The 23,357-nt window shown below is 29.7% G+C and overlaps 1 protein-coding gene across 1 annotated transcript in view; it reads left to right on the top strand.

The window, feature by feature from the left end:
* Window positions 1–11,281: 11,281 nt before the first annotated feature.
* The window catches only part of LOC107444516 (eukaryotic translation initiation factor 3 subunit E-A), a 34,950-nt gene continuing 22,874 nt past the window's right edge, over window positions 11,282–23,357 (top strand). The window contains exons 1-4 of the mRNA XM_087164065.1: window positions 11,282–11,577; window positions 13,043–13,160; window positions 22,009–22,126; window positions 22,399–22,441. Of these exons, the coding sequence (XP_087020191.1) occupies window positions 11,488–11,577; window positions 13,043–13,160; window positions 22,009–22,126; window positions 22,399–22,441 (369 nt within the window). The 5' untranslated portion in view covers window positions 11,282–11,487. The remainder of the gene's footprint in view (window positions 11,578–13,042; window positions 13,161–22,008; window positions 22,127–22,398; window positions 22,442–23,357) is intronic.

Below are 23,357 nucleotides of genomic sequence, written 5' to 3'. Positions count from 1 at the left end.
TATTTGTAAAACTTTAAAATATAATTGTGCTTAATTAAACAACTTCTTAGAATTTTTATTGACAATTGAAAAAACGCAATAGAATCTTCTATAAATATGATAAAAAAAGTATTTTAATTTCTTACCGATGAGGATTTCGAATACACGTGAATGCATAACAATTAAAAAGAGATAATTTTATTGTTATATTTAATGTTTATTTATTTATCAATTTTTTTTTAAAAATTCAATTCAATATTTTTGTGATATTGTCAAAAGAATTAAATACTTCAAACAATGCTTTTATTTTGTATTGGATAAAAAAAAAAAAAGAATTTTAATATTTTAGTAAGGGCGCCAGTAAGAGGTTTGTCATAGGCGCTTCTTTCCATAGATACGCCTCTGTACACAGCCGCGAAGCGGCTTTAACCCATTCATCGGATATACAGTAGCTCTGGAATGTTGGATCAGTTCACTATGGAATCTGAAATAAAAAGAGAAAAAATGATCACAGCAAGCTGTGATCAGGAAGTGGCAAAGAAGGTCCTAGATGTTGGTTAGGCTTGGACACCGGAGATCAGGGATTGCAGCATCGTCACAAGCTCGGCATTCTGGAGTAGGACTGCCACAATAGTATTACATATTAGTATATATGCTTATTTTTTAAAAAAATTTTTGGTGAAATGGGAATATAAAGAAAAACATGCATTTTGCTACCACATTAAATGTAGAAATAAAATTTTACGCCAAATGCGTAACAGTTGGTAGATATGTAATAGCTCTAAAGAAAATAATTATAAAAATTTAGAAAAAAATACATTTTTATTTTTAAGTAAGAAAACAGGTCACCAATGAGCTTAACAGTGACAATCGAAAAAAAAAAATTTTTAATTTCTTTAATTTACTTTTCAAAGAAATAATAATCAAAGATATAAAAAAATCAATAAATTGAAGAATGAATTTTGTAATGCGATGTCTTGTTGTATCATCGATTATTTTACGATATATGGTCTTATTTTGCTGGGTTTTTTTTTTTTTTTTTTTTTTTTTTTTGTTAAAAATAATTTTTTTTTTTTTTTGTAATAAATTTTAAAAAAATAAATGTATTTTAAAAATATTCGTTGTATATTTTAAACTATTTAAGGGAATGTTTATTTTTGCACAAAAGGAAAGAATAATAGGAATTAATTTTCTAATAAAAAAACTGAGTGGGTTCAATTAAGTGTTAGAATTAGTGTTCTTGGATATGCACTACACGTGAACCTGTGCTTCATATTCTTACTGCAATGGGAAATTGTTGATATAAATCTTAATATTTAATGTTGAAAATATTCTTATATCATCCCCAATATAAGTTTTTCATACAAAATCACAGCGAATTTTTTCGAAACAAGGTCAATTTCCAAGATAATTAGTAAACATTAGATAATTACCAAGATTTTAATAAGTTCTAGACACAGCAACTAGATAACAACTAGAAACATGCATTCATTTTTACAATATTTCATACATTTTATTACTTGATAGGTATTTAAGATAGTAATTAAAAGATTTTCTAGGAGGCAAATGTAACACTTCTTTTCCTCTACAAATAATTGCTAATAGCTATCTAGATAGCTTCTTTATTTATCTGATTTGTCTAAACGTTTGTTTTTCTTGTAATTTTCGTTGCAATTAGGTTTTCATTTATTTATGTACATTTTTATATACATTTTTTTATATGCATTTTTTATATACCTACATTTGTCAGGGAAGAGAATATCTAATCTTTCCCAAAAATTGTTTGATAGCAATTTCACTTAGGAACAGAATTATGTTCCATTTATACAAATACTTGATCTTATTTTATAACCGTTGAATAGCCGACCCAATGTTTTGGGTTTACGACTACTAATGTTCAACTCCGTAGCCTTTCACAATCTTGAAGACAAGGGAATTCATGAATCAAGTATTGGGGTAAAATTGCCTTCGTGGAGGACTTCTTGATCGAACTAAGACGCATTTGCATTATATGGAGAGGAAAACCACGAAAACCTCCCACGGTTTGCCTCCAAGGGGACTCTAACCCATGATCCGTCTACCACTGATGTTATTTTACGTCAGCACTGTGGTCGGTGCAAGCCAGATGCGCAATTCGTACCAACCAGTCATAGCTGGACTTCAAACCCGGTTCACCTCATAGGAAGGTGAACACTCTATCCCCTGAGCCATCACGGCTGAAATAGATACTTGATCTTGCCTAGTTTGGGTAAGGAGTTTTAAAATCTAAAATTATCAGAATAAAAATTGCATAGGAACGCATGCCTGGTAACGTTGTCACACGCCGCTAGGAGCGCTTCCCTATTATGACCTGTTTGCTTAGAGACACGCGAACAGTTCGTAATAGCGAAGTAGGTGTAAGAAGTCAATTCCGGGTATGGGTTCTTATGCAATTTTAATCTTAGTGATGTGCCTTAACTCCCCTAGAAAACTGTTGCGACATTTGCCTGTTATGTATAAAATTTTTAGACAAAAATAGACTAAAAATGTCATTTGAAAAAAAAAACTGTTGTTTAGAGAGAGAAACCAATTGCAGATTTGAAATCAGAGACGTGATAATAATACATATTTTACGAGGTTATTTTCAATTTATTTTAAAAGGTTATTTTTCAAATACACTCTATAACAAAAGAAAAATCGATGCACCAAGAAGCAATCATCCGATTGCTTCTTAGTGCCAGATTACAGTGGTGCATGGCTCGATCAGGCTGGAATGATGCCGACTGGGGACGTATAGTCTTTAGCGACGAATCCCGCTTCCAACTGTGTCCTGACGATCATCGAAGACGTGTTTGGAGACGCACAGGGCAGAGGGGGGATCCTGCCTTCACTGTTGCACGCCACACCGGCCCTCAACAAGGCATTATGGTCTGGGGGGCCATTTCCTTTGACAGCCGGACCCCTTTGGTCGTCATTAGAGGTACACTTACTGCACAGCGGTACGTCGACGACATCCTAGGACCTGTTTTGCTACCGTTCCTTTTGCAGCACCCTGAGTTGTTTCTTCAGCAGGACAATGCCAGACCACATACGGCACGTGTTGCTATGAACTGTCTGCAAGCTTGTCAAACTCTTCCTTGGCCCGCCAGATCACCAGATCTCTCTCCCATCGAGCATGTCTGAGATATGATGGGAAGGCGATTGCATCTGGCACGGAATGTTGATGACCTCGTTCGACAATTGGATCGAATTTGGCAGGAAATACCGCAAGAGACCATCCGGGAGCTTTATCGGTCTATGCCACGCCGTGCGGCAGCTTGAATCCAGACTAGAGGCGGGTCAACACCTTATTGAACTTGTTACTGTAACTCTGCTATAAATTATTCAATTGTTCTGAAACTTTAATCATTTACTATTTTGTACATTGTCTTCCTATCTACTAATTTTCGTTTCAATCGGACAACTCCTTCTTGAAGCGTCGATTTTTTTGTTATAGAGTGTAGTATACTTCATAAAAAACTAATTACAAGTTCGCTTCGTAATGAGAACTGTTATGATGAATGATTTTAGATATAGCGTGTGAATGAAGTAAGAATGAGGATTGTAAGGAATCAATGGATCGGTGAATAGGTGCTTGTATTAACAACGAGTCAGCAATAAATAGCTCTGAATTTGTTTATGGGAAAGTCATTGAAGTGCATTTTAGTGAATAGTCGAATCAGTTAATGAGTTTATAATTGCATAAAGACGTTTATAAACCTACAAATTGTTTGACGGCAGTCGACGACAACAATTTTTAATTTCTTAAAGTAATTTTTACAAAATGAAGACAGATTGAATTCAAAATAGGACAATAATTTGCATCAAAAATGCAATCGCAAAAATAATTAATTTTGAAGAGTCTATAAAACTGTTTGATAGCCACTGCTGTAGTACGAATTTCTTTTTAATGTTCATGCTTTTATATTTGTAAGTCAAATAAGTTTATGTTCATTAAAAATATTGCCTGGAATAAATATTTTTTCTAGAAAACTTGAGGTATATTGATGATATTCTCATTAACTAACTAACGCCTTTCTTTTTCAGCATCGAATGTGTTAATCGTTATTTATCTTGCTCTTATGTTTCCTAGCGGAGAATTTTTTCTTGATATAGAAAAAAGAAGATATAGAACAGGGGTTTCCAACTTACATGAGGCTGAGGGCCGCAATTAAAAACACCAGTCAAATGGCGGGCCGCAACTTAATTAAAATTTTATATATTACTCTTTTGTGATTGAAGGAACATTAAATATTACAGTCAGAGTTTTATCAAGTTGAACAAAACAAAAGTATTGAATTACAAAATAAAATAAGAAGTAGATTTTTACCTGAGAAATATATTTTTTGCACCGTTAGTATGTTAAATTTTACAGAAACGAAGAAATTAGTTGTTTTTTAAACGAAGAAAAGTACTTTAAACCCATATAGATTATTTACGAAAATTGTGCGCAAAAAATGATAACGAATATATTTTAATTCGCGGGCCACAAAAAAAGGCTTGGCGGGATAGATGTGGCCCGCGGGCCGCCAGTTGGAAACCCCTGATATAGAAAAAAAAAGAAATTTTCGACATCGTTGTGAGTACGCAGGTGAAATAATTCAATTTATTTAAAAAAAATCAGTTTTTTTTTTCTCCAAAATTACGTTTTAAGGGCGTCGTTTTAATTATAGCTCGGAGCGCGAAAACGTCTTTCGAAGGGGCCGTTTACAGCTATAATATACCCAGCCACTCCAACCCCGAAGTCCGGGACTTATCACCGTAATGATTATGCCTAGTGTTTAAAAAATTTAATATGAAATTCTTCATTTAGTTGTTAAATTTGGGTTGAAAGCATTTTTGCTGCGTCGATTACGGATACGAATCGTAACAAGCGATTTTGATCTGTGTTCATTTTCTTTTTAATATTCTAGGAAATTTTATTATTGTGATTTGAAATTAAATTTGCTCATAATTTTACCATTCATAAGAGTTTCCCGTAATTTATAAATTCTAACAGGTCACGAGCCTAAAACGAATTGAAGAAAATTAATATCACAACAAATAAATAAAGTGTAAGGTTTGCCATATTTTGAGTGTTATCCCTTTTTCGGGTATATTTGAATAAAATTGCACCGTTTTTTTTTTTTTTTTTTTTTGGGTAGCATCATAGCAAGGTTGCGGATTCTTCGGAATTAATTTGTTGTTTGTTTCGTTGAAAGTTAAATTGAAAGAACGCGTTAGATAGAAAACACTTTAAGTTAATAATATTGAACGGCCTCACTTTTTCAAGCTTAGGCCAAAAAATCTATCGGAAGCAGTAACTCGGAAGTCTTCCGACAAATTTTAAAGATAACTCAAATTGGCAATCGAAATGGGCTACAGGTGGCGTAGAGCAGAACCCTCTACCTATGGCAACACTTCGCATGCTTTCACCACTAGCGTGTGGAGAGTCATAGAAGAAGGAAGTACGATAGTTTCTGTCTTGATTTTTAAATAGATTAAAATCTTTTAAGTTGGGTAACTATATGGAACTGAAAACTACATTGAACATAGTTCTAAAAGAAAGCGTCATGGAAATTTGAAAAAGATATTTAACAATTAAATACGAAAAATATTAAGAAAAGGAAAAATATCGTAGTGCAGTCTGCAACAAAAAAAAGATATCATCCTAAATAACTTTCGTTCTAATGATCGGATTTTCACGAACTAAGTGTCAATCTTAATCGTTCCTGGAGGTGACCTCAAATCAAATATACTAATTAATAAGTGCTAACTGTTAATTAAGTTACGAGATCAAACACGAAAATATACTTTCTCTAAATAATCATTTATTTTTTTAACATATTTCGAATCCTGACCCTTGAAATAGGGGGGGGGGTAGACAAAATTTCGAAAAAATTGGGCCGTAAATTGGATCACTATAAAAATTTATTTATATGGCCGAAGTTAAAAATAATGCCAAATTACCTAGCCATAGAGAGTGAAACAATTGTAAAAAACCATAAAAAACTGGATGAATGACGAGACGGCAAAACATTGTGTGTCTCTGTAGTTTAACAACCAAGTGAAGAATTTTCAGATCTACTTTCTGGGCAAGAAAAAAAAAAAAGACAGAGCTTTTTTTTAATCCTTTGAAAATAAAATTTTAATCGATTACTAAATTATTTTGATTTTCTAAGGTTTTAATATCTGAACGGTTGAACTTATTATCTGAATTTTTTTTTTAAGCTGTTTTAACGTTATTTGTATGAGAATTTTATACTACAACCAAATTTACATAAGTTATTACAAATTTATGAAAAGTTGTAGGGCTAATTGCTTTTTCATCTCAGTTCGAGTTTTTTAGGTAAGGGAAAGAAAAAGATCATGCAAAAAATTTGGAGGGCTAAATAAAGATAGCGATTCTGGTGCACATTTAGAAGATTTTATAAAATTCACGGTATTTCTTTTCAATAAAATTGAAAAACTTAGTAAATGTTAAGTGGCATTTATTTTAAAAACATTTGATATATATATATATATATATATATATATATATATATATATATATATATATATATATATATATATATATATATATATATATATATATATATATATATATATATATATATATATATATATATATATATATATATATATATATATATATATATATATATATATATATGTAACATAAAAAGCTTCAATTAATCTTTTTATGTTAGTTTCTTTGCTATAAAACTTCATCCTAATTAATTATTCTAATCGAAATACTTTCTCACACTTTTAAAAGCTACATCCTGTTCTTAAATCTATTTTTGGCACAAGTATGCATTTAATTAAAAGCAGGACATTTTTCCCTTTGCTCTGTGTGGGAAATGCTCGATCTATTTCATAAACCAATTGCAACTACTAAGATTTCCCTCTTTCCCTAAATTAAGACATTTTACGGATTTTACTTTGCAAGATTTTCCCTAACATATAACCAAGGAACGCAGCTTTTCGTGTGCACTTTCACTCACTCTCATGACAGCTCTTGTCTAATAACACAGGCCTGCGATGAAAAAAATACAAGAGGTCTGACAGCTGAACTTAATGTATTTTTTGGTGCTGAAATGAAAAATAATAATGAAAAATGTCCATCACGTCACGTTTTTTAGAAAAATTCAATTTTATTGGAATTTTTATGAACATTTACCATAAAAAATTTTTGTTTTTGAATTTCTTCCCTTCTTGACTGACCAGCATCCTACTTTGGTCAAATCTACAAAAGTACCCCTCTATCACTACTTCCTGTTACCGTCCCACTCTCTGTAACAATCTCTCTCTACCAATAGCGTCGCGAGAATCCTTATCTAGGTTCGCTGACTTCTCAGAAACACTAGCAAGCTTAATAGGGAGTCATTTTGAAGTTTGCTTTTTTCTGTGTGTTTCATGAAACATGGCTTTGAGTTCAAGACAATGTGAAAATTTCCCAGATGACTTATACGCGGCAAATATAGTGTTATACATGCGGCGAATATAGTGTTGCTAAAAATCGCATGAGGAGCATTATAGATTATGTAAGACAACTTTATCTCGCATATTTTGACATAAAACTCGGAGATCAGGACAAATCTTGGGCACCTCATAAAGTTTGTGTGCAGTGTCTCAATGATCTATGCTTATGGCATCAAGGAAGGAAGACTGCTTTACGATTTGGAATTCCTGTGACGTGGAGGGAACCCCAAAACCACTTTGATGATTGTTATTTTTGTTCCTGCCATGTTCGTGGGTATAACCAGAAAAATAAGGTCTGGTTTCTATCTGGAACTAATATCTTAAGGTCTGGTTTCTTAGGACAAGCGCCTTATCTGGGCGTCAGCGGGACGTCAACGTCCCGCTGACGCCAACAAAATACTGGTTTGTTAGCTCAAGGCCTGGTTTCTTAGAACTAGCGCCTTATCTGGGCGTCAGCGGAAAGTTGATGTAGAGCTGACGCCAAAAAAATACTTTTTTGTTAGCTCAGCGTGAGCAGTCTGTCCAACGCAGACATTATTTCTCATTGCGCATGCGTTAATAACGTAAACAAATATTTATTTTGAATTTGTATTGATTTTGTTATTGTCGACCAGTGTTTCTGAGAACAAATAATGACTTTGTCCAAGAAAAAACACATTATAGCTGAGCTAAATGAAGAGTGCTATGTTTAATGAAGAAGCTATGTTTAATGTCAAAATCAAAATCTTGGCTGATTTCAATGTGCTGTTCGATGTTGTCCGCCATTGCTTCTGTGGTTAACGTCACGTTGTAATCCAACTGCAGTTGAGTTCGACGGCAATTGTAGTTCAAGATGAGCGTTCGATGACGTATACTATCAAACTCACAAATGGACCAATCAGAGGTTAGCGCTGATTTCCAGCTGACGGCGTCCTGTCCTGAGAAACCAGGCCTTTATCCTGATAGCATGGACCTGATGTGCCTTTGCCTCCAACTGAATTACCAATCATCTCTTCAGAGTCTTCAGACTCAGAACATCTAGAAGTTCAAGGCTCCGATATCGAATATAAACATTTCTAGCCGGTTTACCTCAGCCCTCGTCTCAGGTTGAGCTTAGTGATCTGACTAGAGATCTTGGCCTTTTGAAAGAGGCAGCTGAATTATTAGAAGAAACTGACAGAAACAAATAGAAAAAAAACTTATTGGCCAAAGGAACATCTTTTTATTAGTACAGGAATCGTGGAAAGGAATTTATTAAGTACTTTGCTGAAGAGGAGAACTTGGTCTATTGTTCTGATGCTCCTGGATTGATGAGCAAATTCAATGTCATCTACAATAAAGATGAGTGGAGGCTGTTTATAGATTCCTCTGAAAGAAGCCTCAAGGATGTTCTTCTTTATCATAGGAGACAGTATGCATCAGTACTAGTTGGACACTCAGTATATTTAAAAGAACACTACGAAAACCTGGCTCTCGTCCCGAACAAAATAAATTATATCGACCACAGTTGGACCATTTGCGGTGATTTGAAAATTATCTCCATGCTTCTTGGTCAACAAGGGGGATTTCTAAATGACCCATCTTTCATTTGTGAGTGGGACAGCCGAGACAAGACTCAACATTGGGTCAAAAAAGAATGGCCGAAAAGACAAAATCTTGAACCAGGCATCAAGAACATTATTCGAAACAGCTTAGTTGATCCGAAAAAAGTATTGTTACCTCCGCTACAGATAAAATTAGGTGTAATGAAGCAGTTTTTCAATGCTGCTCCAAAAGATGGCAATTGTTTCAAATACCTGTGCAAAAAGTTTCCAGGTTTATCCTAAGCTAAGTTGAAAGAACGAATATTTGTTGATCCATATATCTGCAAACTCATGAAGGATAAAGAATTTGAGACTAACATGACAGAAACGGAAAAAGAAGCTTGGGTTGCTTTCAAGGGTGTCGTCAGTAAATTTCTGGATTATTACAAGGATCCTGATCATAAAGAAATTGTAATAAAAATTCTGGACAAATTTAAAACGTTGGGTTGCTCCATGAGTGTAAAAATGCATTTCCTTCATTCACGTGGACTTTTTTCCTGAAAATTTAGGAGCAGTCAGCGAAGAACAAGGGGAAAGTTTCCATCAAGAAATCAGCCAAGAATATGGAGCGTAAATATCAAGGAAGATGGGACAAGAACATGTTCGCTGACTACTGTTGGATGATTGCGCGGGATAAACCTGAGATTAAGCATAAAAGAAGATCATCAAAAATAAGTTTCAGAGGAAAACGAGTATATATTTAAACAGAAACTTTTCTTTTTTGTTTTTTGCTTGCTTTGTTTGTTTTGTTTTTTGTTTCAAGTTTTCATATACACAATATTTGTTATTCTTGGTTAAACGTCAATTTTACGTAAGTTATCTCAATAAAAACAAATTAAAATGGCATGTTGGTGAGTTTCTTCTAGAAACTGATGTAAAAGGTTTGAACGCAAGGTTTTTTCAAGTATTGTTTTTCTCTCGACCAGAGGTGACTTCTGCGGTCTGGTAACAGTATTTTTTATTCATTTTAACCTATAAAAAATTAGCTGATAGCTCAAAAATCAGTATTCTTTCACAAGATTAAATTTTACATAGATCAAAATGAATAAAGAGAACAGTTACCGGATAGTACATGCAAAATTGCTTGAGAGAATTCCTTTCCAAATAGGATTTTAGTAAAAACATTAATCTCGATTTTATAAAAAATCCTGATGTGATTGGGAAAAATGAAGGTCATTTTCAAAATCAGCACATCAAATAACATATGAATCAACAATAACTTCTCTTGTATTTTTCAAAAAGTTCAATTTCGCAGGCTTGTGTAATTAATAAGTAAATTTTGTACCTTCCTTCCCGACCTATGACCTGTTTTAATCCTTCCACTCGGCAACGACGTTATATATATATATATATATATATATATATATATATATATATATATATATATATATATATATATATATATATATATATATATATATATATATATATATATATATATATATATATATATATATATATATATATATATATATATATATATATATATATATATATATATATATATATATATATATATATATATATATATATATATATATATATATATATATATATATATATATATATATATATATATATATATATATATATATATATATATATATATATATATATATATATATATATATATATATATATATATATATATATATATATATATATATATATATATATATATATTATCTTTGGGTAAATGGGTCTAATAAGTAATTGCTTTTTTTTTAATTGCTTAATTAGTTTCAAAAATATGACTGAAAACGCAAAATGTGAAAAATATGACTGAAGGGGCAAATGCGAAAATATGACATTAAAGGGTCCGAACTTTGGATTTCTCTCCTGACCAAACTATGGGGATCATATTTCCCAGATTGCGGCTACCCCTGATATTTTGAAGGTTAAGAATACAAATATGTTGAAAATAATATATGTTTATTAAGAAAATATGCGTTTTTGTGTCCAATTTCGTAACTTAATTAATAGTTAGCACTAAATAATTTTCATATTTGAGGTCACCCCCAGGAATCATTAAGATTTACACTTAGTACGTGAAAATCCGATCATTAGAACGAAAGTTATTCCGGGTGATATTTTTTTTTCTTTTCTTTTTTTTTTTTTTTGCAGACTGTACATTCCTATACAACTGAGAAGAGGAGGAGAAGAAAGGGGGAAGGGCCAAAAGCATGGAACCAGTCTTCTCCCCAGATGGCGTGTTCGAGCGTTGCGATCGCCGAGCGTTGTGACCTTAACGCTTCCTTGATTGTCGGGGAGATCGCCTTGTGATTGTCTCTAGGCCAAAGCGGGCTCAGTGCATGAATCTGAAAGACGGGTAGAAATAAACAGCCGGAATCACATTGCAATTAATGATTACAACAGCCGAATATATGGCGGTGGTGATTTTGTGGTGAATTGTCCACGTGAATAAAGTATCAAATTTAGTAGAATAATTAAAAAGATTTTAATCATGGCGAAATGGGATTTAACGCCAAAAATTGCGCAGTATTTAGACCGACATTTAGTATTTCCTCTGTTAGAATTTATGTCTGTTAAAGAGGTATGTGTATACAAATCGTTAGTATTCCAACAAATGTTTTCAAACAACTTCGTGTTATGGTTAACTCTTAAGAGTTTCATTAAAATTAATTTTTTGAATTTATATAGTTTTCCCGCTCTGAAATTCTTTTATTATTATAGTGAGAAAAGTTATATTTCTGTGTACTCGAGATATGATTTTTTGTTTTAACGTATGTATACCTTCTGAATCGATGTCACCTCTAGAAATTCAGAGTTCTGCAAATTTTGGTTTTAATGGAACAAATTTCTTTAGAAACATAACTAGATTCATACCTGATATAAATCAATTATAATTGTAGTGTCAACAACTTAAGCATCTTCATGTATGAAAAGAGTTCAGTATTTCTGTCAATATGTAGAGTAGTTATGAAAAGTTTTAAAATATTGACCAAATCGAGCAAATTTTTTTTTATAGTGAAATAAAGCTATTTTGCAAATAATAAACTTTGACTCCTAAACTAATAGGTCTATTTTAAATATGTATATAGTGTGATTATTTTGAGTAAAGAAATTTTTTTGAAATCAAAATTTATACATAAATGTTAATTTTTTCAATTACTGTATACAAATTTGCAGTTATGTATTCATCAATAACAAGATGTTTAAATAATATATAGGTCTCTAAGATATGAGTTTTACATTTTCTCACATTTTGTAATGAATTTTATGAGTTAAGGTTCATTAGTTAAACATTTGTTTACAAGGTATCCACGCACCTGGAAAGTCATGATTTTAACTATTTTTTTATAAAAATCATGATAAGTCATGAATTTAGGTCGTAGAAAAATCTAATTTTTAAAATGGTATCTACCCCTACCCCCAATTTCATAGTGTTCAGAATATCTGAATTTGTAACAAAATCCCCACTCACAGACGTATTTGATTAAGATATATCATGTTCTTTAAAAGCCAATCAATGGCAAATTTTTTTATTCCAAAATGAGAACAGAAAATTCAGGAGTATTTCTTTTCTTTCCGATGAACAAGTAAAGTATCATTAGTATGTAATTCTGCAGAAAAAAAGAAGAAGAAATTATTTGCTTTTGTATTTTTTCAGCTATTTTATTGCTTCAACTCTTCCCTTTCTCTGTTTTTTAAATTCAAAATCTATAAATATGAAGATGCAGAGCACAACAGTTTTGGTTATACCTATTATTTCAATGAATGTTATTATAATGCTTTTTTAAATTTATTGTTGAGTTTTTGTTGGAGAAAATAGTAACTTCGTTAAGTCATGAAAAATTCTTGGAATTAGTCATGAATTTGAAAATCTGAAATGTGGCAGGCAGTTTATTTGCTGATAATATAAGTCAAGAGTCTTGTGTAAAGTTACATTTAAGTAAAATGAAATGTGTTTGTATCAATAAAATTAAACTTTTAAGAATCAATTTATTGTTAACATGTAATTTAATTTTAAAGTTTAATTTAATTTTCTTACCAATTAGATCTATGATGAAAGAGATATGCTGCTTGCAAAGCTAGATATTGTTCGTAACACTAAGATGATTGATTTTGCTATTGATTGCCACAAACTTCTTTATCCTGGCACAAATATTCCCGAAGGTAAAGGTTCTTTTCTTCCTACATTTTATAATAAATTTTATCACTGTGTTTCAGAAACAGTTATGTATTTATATTCATCTATTTGCCACTAATCAGGGATGAGTTGCATTATTTAATAGTGGGCAATAAAATAAAAAAACTGAAAAGTGCAATGCTGCGGACATTAACATCAAATAGTAATCATTGAAATGTGTGGGAATATTTAGATTGTATTTGTGAAAAGCAGAGCTCATTCTAGGCACACAAAAAAAAAAGGGCAGGGTGCAAAAGTTTAGAAAAAGGGTATTATTATTCTAAAAAGGCAATAATTTCCATCTATGGACTACGCGTTCTATTAATAAACATTGTCAATTAGTAAAAGAATTTTTTTTTACTTTACTTAAAGTAGCAAAGCAATCATTAATTATTAAATTTTATTAATAAATTAACATATATATCGAGTAAATAAGCTAATTAGCTTAGTAATTTATTTAAAATGCATGCCTATATTAATAAAATAAAAATGTATGTTTTTAAGTATCTGTAGTTATGATATAATAATTAAAATGATTAATAATAATTTAATGATAGTGGAAGTAACTGCAAACTTTCAAGGACAAGCGCAACAAAGTTTAAGAAATTCATTGTAGAGTTTGGGGGGGGATGTAGAAGGGCTGAGGAAAGAAAGAGCAAAAAGGGTATGGAGTCTATTACATCAGGGCACTAATTTACTTCAGGGGCAACAGGGTGGATTCTTTTGACTAAAAGGGCAGCAGGGTGATGCACCCTGTTTACCCTGCCTAGAATGAGCTCTGGTAAAAAGTAGGGTGACTCGGAGTAATTCAGAATCACTCTGTTTCTGGGGTTAAAAATGATCACCTATGTTTTATTTTAAAAAAAAAATTTTTAAATTTGAGACATGAACAAGAATGCTTGTACACTTTACTAAAGTATAGCTACATTTACTTAATAACAGTTTTTTTGTTTAATCTAACGAAATAAGTATCTTTTAAAATGCTTTCTGTATTTTCCATATTAAAGATGGGTTTCAAAATGTGCACATTTCTGCAAAGATCCCCCTCCTTCTCTTAATAATAAATATTGTGAGTTACTTTCTTTTCTTTGGTATAAAAATAGTGTAGGCTTTTGCTTAATTATTTCACATCTACTGTAAACATTATAATTGATTATAGGAAACTATCAAATATTGCCCCCTACAGATAGGGTAATTATTGATCACTTGGGTAATTTCTGATCATTGTCTTTTCTTATAAATAGTATAAAAAATAGCTAATAAATATTCAATTGTCTTTTCTTAAATAACAGTTCATATTTATTAAGTGGAACAACTATAAAATATATTTTAATTATGATCACTAAATTTGCTTTTAACTGTATGCAATAAAAATGTGTTCTGATATGCACCATTTCTAGCTTGTGTTACCTTGCTTCTATCTTAATTTTATGTGTGTACATGTTAGAATAATTTTTAAGTTGATATATTAATCTAATATAAATATGGTGAGAAATTATAATCTTAAGAAGGATACGAAGCTTCTAGAAAGCAAAAATAGCGAATTTCTTTTAATGCATGAAAATGAAAATTTCAGTGTGAGAGCTGCTGCCAGAGCTGAAGTGTTAATCTTTATTCCTGATTTTAAATAAAAAGTTTTACTGGCTGCTTAAACATATCTTTTTGGTTTATTTGTTTGATCTTAATGTCTTATTTGTTAATTACCATTGTATAATTATTTTTAAACAGCCCATTTACTATTAAAACTGGTGATCAGTAATTACCCCAGAATTGATCAAGAGAAGGGGTAATTCCTGATCACTAAAAATTTAAAATCTTTTAAATTCTAATTAGATTTTCAAACAAAAGAAGGTAGCATATGACTCATCTCATATAGCATCAAACTTCCAGTAAATATTGAAATTCTATCTTGAGTAGTTTTTTTCACAAAATAGAAGTTTGCATTTTTTGATCAGGAATTATCCCAAGTCACCCTAATATGAATTGCATGTGTAACTGTTTTATTGATACAGTTAATGAAAATATTTAATGTAATTAATTCTTATAAAATATTCTTATAAGTGCAAATTAAAATTATAGCTCAAATTTATAGGGATATTTCTGTATCTTGATCTGCCACTACAATTGCCAAAGCGCCAAATAAATTCCAAATCTGAAAATGTTTATTAAAAAAATATGTAGAGATTTGCACGGTGGTGGCTATGAGTTAAAACCTTTCTGTGATTTTTTGTTTCGTTTCTGGCAGGCCAAGACCTAGCAATTATTCTGACGCAGATCACGTTACAGATATCTTCTCGGCACATGAAAGAAGGTTATAGAAACTCAAAATTTTCACTCATCTTAAAATTAGTTTTACTTGTTATTCAGGGGAAAAATTATTCATGGAGTAACCTTCAAAATATTATTTTCTAGTTTATTAGTAAAAATTGGTTAGTTTGTAACAACATAGTTCAATAATATAGACGCACACCGTGCACAGATACATTGGCAGCAATTTTGCTGATACTTTTTTTAAATTTTTTCTAAAAAAAAATGAAGTAAGTACACAAGGTAGAAGAACGAGGTTGTTTAGTTGTATGTGTGTTTCTACTGTAGAGAAACCAGGGTTGGCAGGTTTTTGACATGTGACAGTTTTTGACAGTTTAAACCATGGTTTAAACCGTCACGTCAAAAACCTCACTGTCAAAAATGTCGAAAATGTCAAAAACCTATATTTATATGTGAAATTTAATTAATGCATAAAATTTTTATATTTTTTATAAAGGATAGTGTTTCTAAATATGTTCTAGAAAAAATAAATTTTAAATTTTGAAGAAACACTTATATTTTAAATAGTAACCAAAATCTTGTACTTTTGAAAACTCACATCTTTTGTAATATTAAGTATTCATTTTCATGTGTTATTGAAAATCTGCAGTGATATTACTAAGAAATTTATTTATAACCAAATTTAGTGTATAGTATAGATTATACTAAAAATTAGACATTTTTAGAGATAAACATTAGCAGTTTTGTACATTAGACATCTTTTAAAGAAAAATCTTTTAAACAGGTTGGGCACATGCAACATTCACAATCAGGGAATTTTTGTCTATTTTTTGCTCTTCTAAAGTAAACTGGGGGGGAGGGGGATTAGTGAACTGCTTTCAACATACTTTGTTTGGAGGTGGAAAAATGTTCAAAACTACTAGTTATGTGCTACCGTATGCTGCGAGGAGCAAATGAACTAGACTATTGAATTTTGAATTAAATTTCTACTTCCATCATTTTCATTTTGATTATGTAGTGTGATGCATGTTCTAATTTTTAAAATTATGTATTTAATTAGGATAATTAAAAAATTTCCATAATAATTTGTTTAAATATTTCATGGATCAGTGACTGTAATGTTCTTCTGTTTAGTTTGACTTTTGTGATTGGTTGTTAGTTTTTCAGAAAAATCAGTAATTCTGAATTTTAAATCTTCAATTTTTTTAAATTCATAGTTAACATAAGACAATACAAATTTAAGTGCTTTCTGTTAAATACACAGAGTAGTTAGTGTCGATTTACAGCCTATTCATTTACTATGCTGAAAATTTAGCGTATCCAAATACTTGTAAATTTCATTTTGCTGAATACTATATAGTTTTGTTGAATATCTAAATATTCAGCTGTTGAATAATTACTTCTTGCTTTCAAGATATACATTATTTGTATTCTTAATACAATAGGAGAAAAAAAAATTAAGAGATAAAAATTGTTTTAAAATGATGAGTGTAATATTTATAAAAATAAATATAATAAACAATATGAATTATATTTATCATTATTCATAAATATAACTACTTTTAAATTCAAATAAACATACTGGATAATAAAGATATTCAGTATAACGTTTAAAAAAAATTTTTATACACTTGTATCAAGTTTGAATTTATACAACATAACTTGTAAGTTCCTTATAAATATTAGTTATATGTTCCTTATATGTCAAAAATGCATGGTAATAAACTTTTAATTTTCTTAAATATCAAAAAAAAAAAATTTTTTTTTTTCAAAATATAAATATTTAAACAATTTTTGTGCAACATTTTTCTGCACATGCATTTGAATATAAATTTCTGAGATTTTAAATCTGTTATTTTACCTTAATTTTAATTAAAAAATATTTTAAAACCTGCTGATTACCTATAGTATAATTAAATTTCAATGTAATTCATGGCAAGTGTTGGTAGTTTTGAAGTTTATATATTTTCTTGGCAAATTTCAGTTTTTGACGTTTTCGACGGGTTTTTGACGGTTTAAACCAGTATTATACCCTTGTCATGTCAAAAACCACTTTTTGACGTCAAAAACCCAACCCTGAGAGAAACGATAAAACTGCTCATTCAGCCCGAAAATTCATTACCCCATTATTAGAAGACGAGCAAACAACTGGACATTACTATCAGTATACATCAAATTGCAGTGACTGTAGGTCTTTTAATGTAATTTGTTTGTTAATAAAAAAATGAAACATAGTTGCCTAAGTTTGACAAGAAAAGTTAAAAATGAATTTTGTGGTGAAGAATTACGGGAACATAATTATTAATTTTACTTCATTCTTAAAATATGACAATAGTTACTTACTCTACATGTGCCAACGCTTTACAATACAATACAACATATAATAGTTTTTTGACTGGTTATGGTATGTTCAGTGTTAATATTAATGTAGCTCTTTAATTTCATTTTTGTTTATAACTATTTATATTAATCTTCCTTTAATGTTATTGTGCATGTATATATTGTTGTTTTTTTTGTTGTCAAGAATAAATAAATAGTTAAATGTTTTTTGCCATTTTTGTAATGTAATAAAATCATTCTGTACTCAAAAAATATTATGAGCCTCCAAATACTTTTAGTAGTGTGCTCAGATGCTTATTTATTTTTTTATTATTATTTTTATATTTATCATTTAACTCCAAAGCACATTGCTACAAATAAAAAAATCTGATTATTGATCTGGTCAGTATTTGGTTGTTGATGGATTTATATATATATGTATATGTATATATATATATATATATATATATGTATGTATATGTATATACAGTCAAACCCCGCTATAGTGAACATGGTTTATAGTGAACCAAAAATGTCAGGAAGTTGGATATAATGAACTTTTTTCTGTCTTTGACTGATTTTTTTTCCTCATTTTTTGTGATAATTTTGAAATTTTTACTTTAAAATAAATACATATACCGATTTTTAAAACCATCTATAGAGGAAATTTAGCGATAAGCTTCTTTTATCTCACTTTCCCATCCCTAAACAAACCAAGCAGATATTTCCAACCCGCGCACATAATGCACCTGTAAGGTGTCTGTGGGATTAATATGCATTTTCTGTCAGAAGGAATGAGTGAATTATTCATTATTGGTCAAAGGGTTGGACAATAATATGTGTTGATAAGGCCCTCATTTCAACTCCTTTTTGCTCTCAGTTCAGTTAAAATAAATCCTGCAAACAAGTGTCTCAAATTTAACTATGGCGAGGAGTAAACGTAAAACGTTCTACATTGATGATAAAATGGGCATAATCAGAAAAATTGAATGGAATATAAACTATACAAATCTGCAGTTTGTAGCATATGGAAAAATAGGCAATTAATTATTTCTACTCATGAAAGAAATTTAGATGGCAGAAAAAAGTTGAGAAAAAGCAGATCACAAGGATGTTGAAGAAGCATTACTGAAGTGCTTCAGCATTCAAAGAAGCCGCAATCTTCCAGTATCTGGACAAATGTCAATGAATTTGCTCAGCAATTTTATGACACTACTTTTATGTGCTCGAATGGCAGGTTAGACAGGTTTAAAAAGCGAAATAACCGAAATTCAGGAAAAATTATCTGATAGTCAGGAAATGTTTCCATATCTATGTTGAGGATTGCTCATCAGCTAAATATTACTAATTTTTTTTTTTTTTTTTTTTTTTTTTGTAAGCAAGACGAAGAGTAATGAAAAATAACACATTTTTCGCTACTACATAATATTTTTCAGTCATTTATTTAAATAATGTGTAATCAGGGTTGGCAGGTTTTTGACATGTGACAGTTTTTGACGATTTAAACCGTCACGTCAAAAACCTCACTGTCGAAAATGTCAAAAACCTATATTCATATGTGAAATTTAATTAATACATAAAATTTATATATTTTTTATGAAGGATAGTGTTTCTAAATATGTTCTAGAAAAAATAAATTTAAAATTTTGAAGAAACACTTATATTTTGAATAGTAACCAAAATCTTGTACTTTTGAAAGCTCACATCTTTTGTAATATTATGTATTCATTTTCATGTGTTATTAAAAATCTGCAGTGATATTATTAAGAAATTTATTTATAACCAAATTTAGTGTATAGTATAGATTATACTAAAAATTAGACATTTTTAAAGATAAACATTAGCAGTTTTGTACATTAGACATCTTTTAAAGAAAAATCTTTTTAATATTCTTTTAAATCTTCTTAATAATCTTTTTAACATAAGACAATACAAATTTAAGTGCTTTCTGTTAAATACACAGAGTAGTTAGTGTTGATTTACAGTATATTCAGCCTATTCATTTACTATGCTGAAAATTTAGTTTATCCAAATACTTGTGAATTTCATTTTGCTGAATACTATATACATAGTTTTGTTGAATATCTAAATATTCAGCTGTTGAATAATTACTTCTTGCTTTCAAGATATGCATTATTTGTATTCTTAATACAAGTGGGGGAAAAAAATTATGAGGTAAAAATTGTTTTAAAATGATAAGTGTAATAATTATAAATAAATATAATAAACAATATGAATTATATTTATCATTATTCACAAATATAACTACTTTTAAATTCAAATTAACATACTGGATAATAAAAATATTCGGTATAACATTAAAAAAAATTTTCATACACTTGTATCAAGTTTGTATTTATACAACATAACTTGTAAGTTCCTTATAAATATTAGTTATATGTTCCTTATATGTCAAAAATGCATAGTAATAAACTTTTAATTTTCTTAAGTATCAAAAAAAAATTTTTTTTTTCAAAATATAAATATTTAAAAAAAATTTGTGCAAAATTTTTCTGCACATGCATTTGAATATAAATTTCTGAGATTTTAAATCTGTTATTTTACCTTAATTTTAATTAAAAAATATTTTAAAACCTGCTGATTACCTATAGTCAGGGTTGGCAAGGTTTAGGACAGAATGGATTAATCCACGGTTTAAACCGTCCTGTCCAAAACTGTCTTAAACTGTCCAAAACCCTTTTACTCAAATTATGTCACAATTTTATCTGAATCTATTTTAAGAGGTGAAATAAACATAGAACTAATAACATATTGATAATTAAACATACCAGAGAATATTTGTTTTTGAAAGTATAATGTTTTATTAATATTGTTTGACTCTTCAATTTAAACAAAGGAAGATTAATCAGTAATCAAGTTCAATTAGTCCTCTCATTCAATAGTACATAACTGAAGTTTGGCCTTGCCATACAGGTTAAAATATTAGGGACTAAGTGCTTGGTTCGTCATAAACAGGTTTATTTTTCTATAGTATTATTCAAGAATACTTTTATTTCATTCATGTTCAATTCTTTTAGCAAAGTGGTGATACATCACTAGTGTCAGTAACTGAAACTGATGTTATGCCCTTCAAAACTGTTAATACATTTTTCAGTTATTTTGTATTTACAATTTAAACTAATATATTTATGTTTAAAAAAAAACATTTTTTTTTTAAAAAAATAGATATCATTTTTATAATCCTGTGATGCAGAAATTATAAAATTTTTTTAAAAAAATATTGTGAAAAATAAAAGGTTAATTTTTGAACAAATTTGGTATTTTTTTTTTTTGAAGAAAAATTATTATTTTTTAATATTGCCATATTTATCCTTATGCAAAAATATTATTTATCAGTATTAAAAGCATATTTATATTTAAAGGATTAGTTATTCACTTTCGTTGTTCAATGAATTGTGGAGCTTCAAAAATTATAAACCTTTTCCTATTATATATTATATTATTTTCTTTTAATGAGTTATAGTAAATTGTATAAAAAATTTCAAATATTTAATGATACATGTAATTATTATGTGCACAATGGTTACACCTATAGAATTTTTACCTTTTACCAAAGTTCAAGGTTTTGGACACTTTAAGACAGTTTAACCCAGTTTAGGACAGTTTTACCCAGTTTAGGATAGTTTTACCCAGTTTAAGACAGTAAAACCCACGTCCGTGTCCTGTCCAAAACCAGTTTAGGACGTCTAAAACCCCAACCCTGCCTATAGTATAATTAAATTTCAATATAATGCATGGCAACTGTTGGTAGTTTTGAAGTTTATATATTTTTTTGGCAAACTTTAGTTTTTGACATTTTTGACAGTTAAAACCAGTATTATACCCTTGTCATGTCAAAAACCACTTTTTGACGTCAAAAACCCAACCCTGTGTGTAATAAAAGGGAGGAGTTTGGGAACCATTAGTTAAATTGCTTGCGTAATGGATATAGTGAACACCCGGTTATAGTGAACCAATATTTCAGTCCCTTGAAGGTTCACAATAGCGGGGTTTGACTGTATATGTATATCTATGTATATGTCTATATATATATGTATATATATATATATGTGTATATATATACTCTAAGAATTACTTTTGGTAACTCTGTTTAAGAGGACAGCTGAGAATATTTTTTTTCCAATTGTTTATTTATAATTTGTTAATCTTTTAATTATGTGTATGTGTACTATTTAATTTTGATTATAATGATCACATAGTAATTAAAAAGAATTATTTTTTTTTTAGAACTATTGGACAAAAGAGCAGAAGTTGTAAGTGAGCTAAGACATAATCAAGATGCAATCACTTATATTAGAGACATTTTAAAGGATCCAGCTGTTACTAAACAAATCGAACAAACCAGGTGATTTATCGACTGTGTTTGATAAATTCTCGTAAATTAATCTGTTATAATTGTGCTAAAAAATAATTAAAGAAAATTATTTGTTCAGTTTATTAATTTTTATAGTTTTGTGAATTTCTTTTTGAAAAGTGGTACAGATAAGATTTGAACAGATAAGCTTATCTGTTAGTTGTTCCTACTTTTCTAGTTAACAAATATAGATGTGACTAAATGTTTCTGATTTTAATCGTGTAGAACATTAATGTAAAGTAATTCCATTTAATTATTTTCAGAGATGGGCGTACACTACTTGATTTTCTTGTTAAAAGTAAAAATGTAAGTATTAACTATTTTGTAACTATTGAGCATATTGTATCCATAATAATAAACTTCATTTATACAAATAATTGTTTCAAAAGTTTTTGGATTTTTGTGTTATCTTTGTGTTTATACAATGTATTGTAGAGAGAGTTTAATGTTTTGCTCTCAGAAGTCTACATTTTAGCGATCCAAATAGTATGAAACATGTTACACATAAATATTTTAGTTTAGTTCATTTATTAATTTAGATATTTTAGTTTTTTTTTATACTTTCCATTTGATATTTAATTTTATAGTTTTTTTTATGAAATACATGTGCAAAGTCCCTTATTCGTCTGATTAATGGAGAGATCTCTTTACTGGGCATTTTTTAACAATCAAAATAAACAACTCTTTTCCAGAAATAATAATTTTTTTCCACTCGCGACCTGCTAAAGGAGTGAGAATCCTCCGCTTTCCATTAATTCCTGTTTCTTTGATTTTTACTTGACTTCTGATTTTTGTTTGATTTTTAATCCGATTTCTGCTATATTATGAAAATGTGTTTTTCTCCGTAGTCTTGTTACTTTCAACCTAACCTGAAAAACAAGAGAAGTCTTTCAGTTAGCTTCAAAATTAAGTTTTTGGTAAGACTCTCGGTAAGATGCGGACTTTTAAGTGAACGAACTTGCATCATTTACATGGAGAAAGATGACCTACTATGGTTAGTTTAAAGACAAGGGGATTCTAACCAATGGTCAATCAACTATTAGTTATATTTTATGTCTGCTTTGTAATCAGTACAAGCCAGGGTATACAAATTGAGCAATTATCACCAAGGTTCGAACTTAAATCATTTCATCAGAAGGTAGCCATTGCATTGTGATTCTTATTCTTAAACTTGAGATTAAGGTTCTAAGTGCAGTGAAATTTTTTCAATTCAACTACTTTT

Source organism: Parasteatoda tepidariorum, chromosome 5 (assembly GCF_982258835.1).
Source record: "Parasteatoda tepidariorum strain Cologne lab strain chromosome 5, Ptep-v5.0, whole genome shotgun sequence".
In the NCBI taxonomy this organism is placed as follows: Eukaryota; Metazoa; Arthropoda; class Arachnida; order Araneae; family Theridiidae; genus Parasteatoda; species Parasteatoda tepidariorum.
Note: the sequence above shows the minus strand (reverse complement) of the source record. Positions and strands in the feature narration are given on the sequence as shown.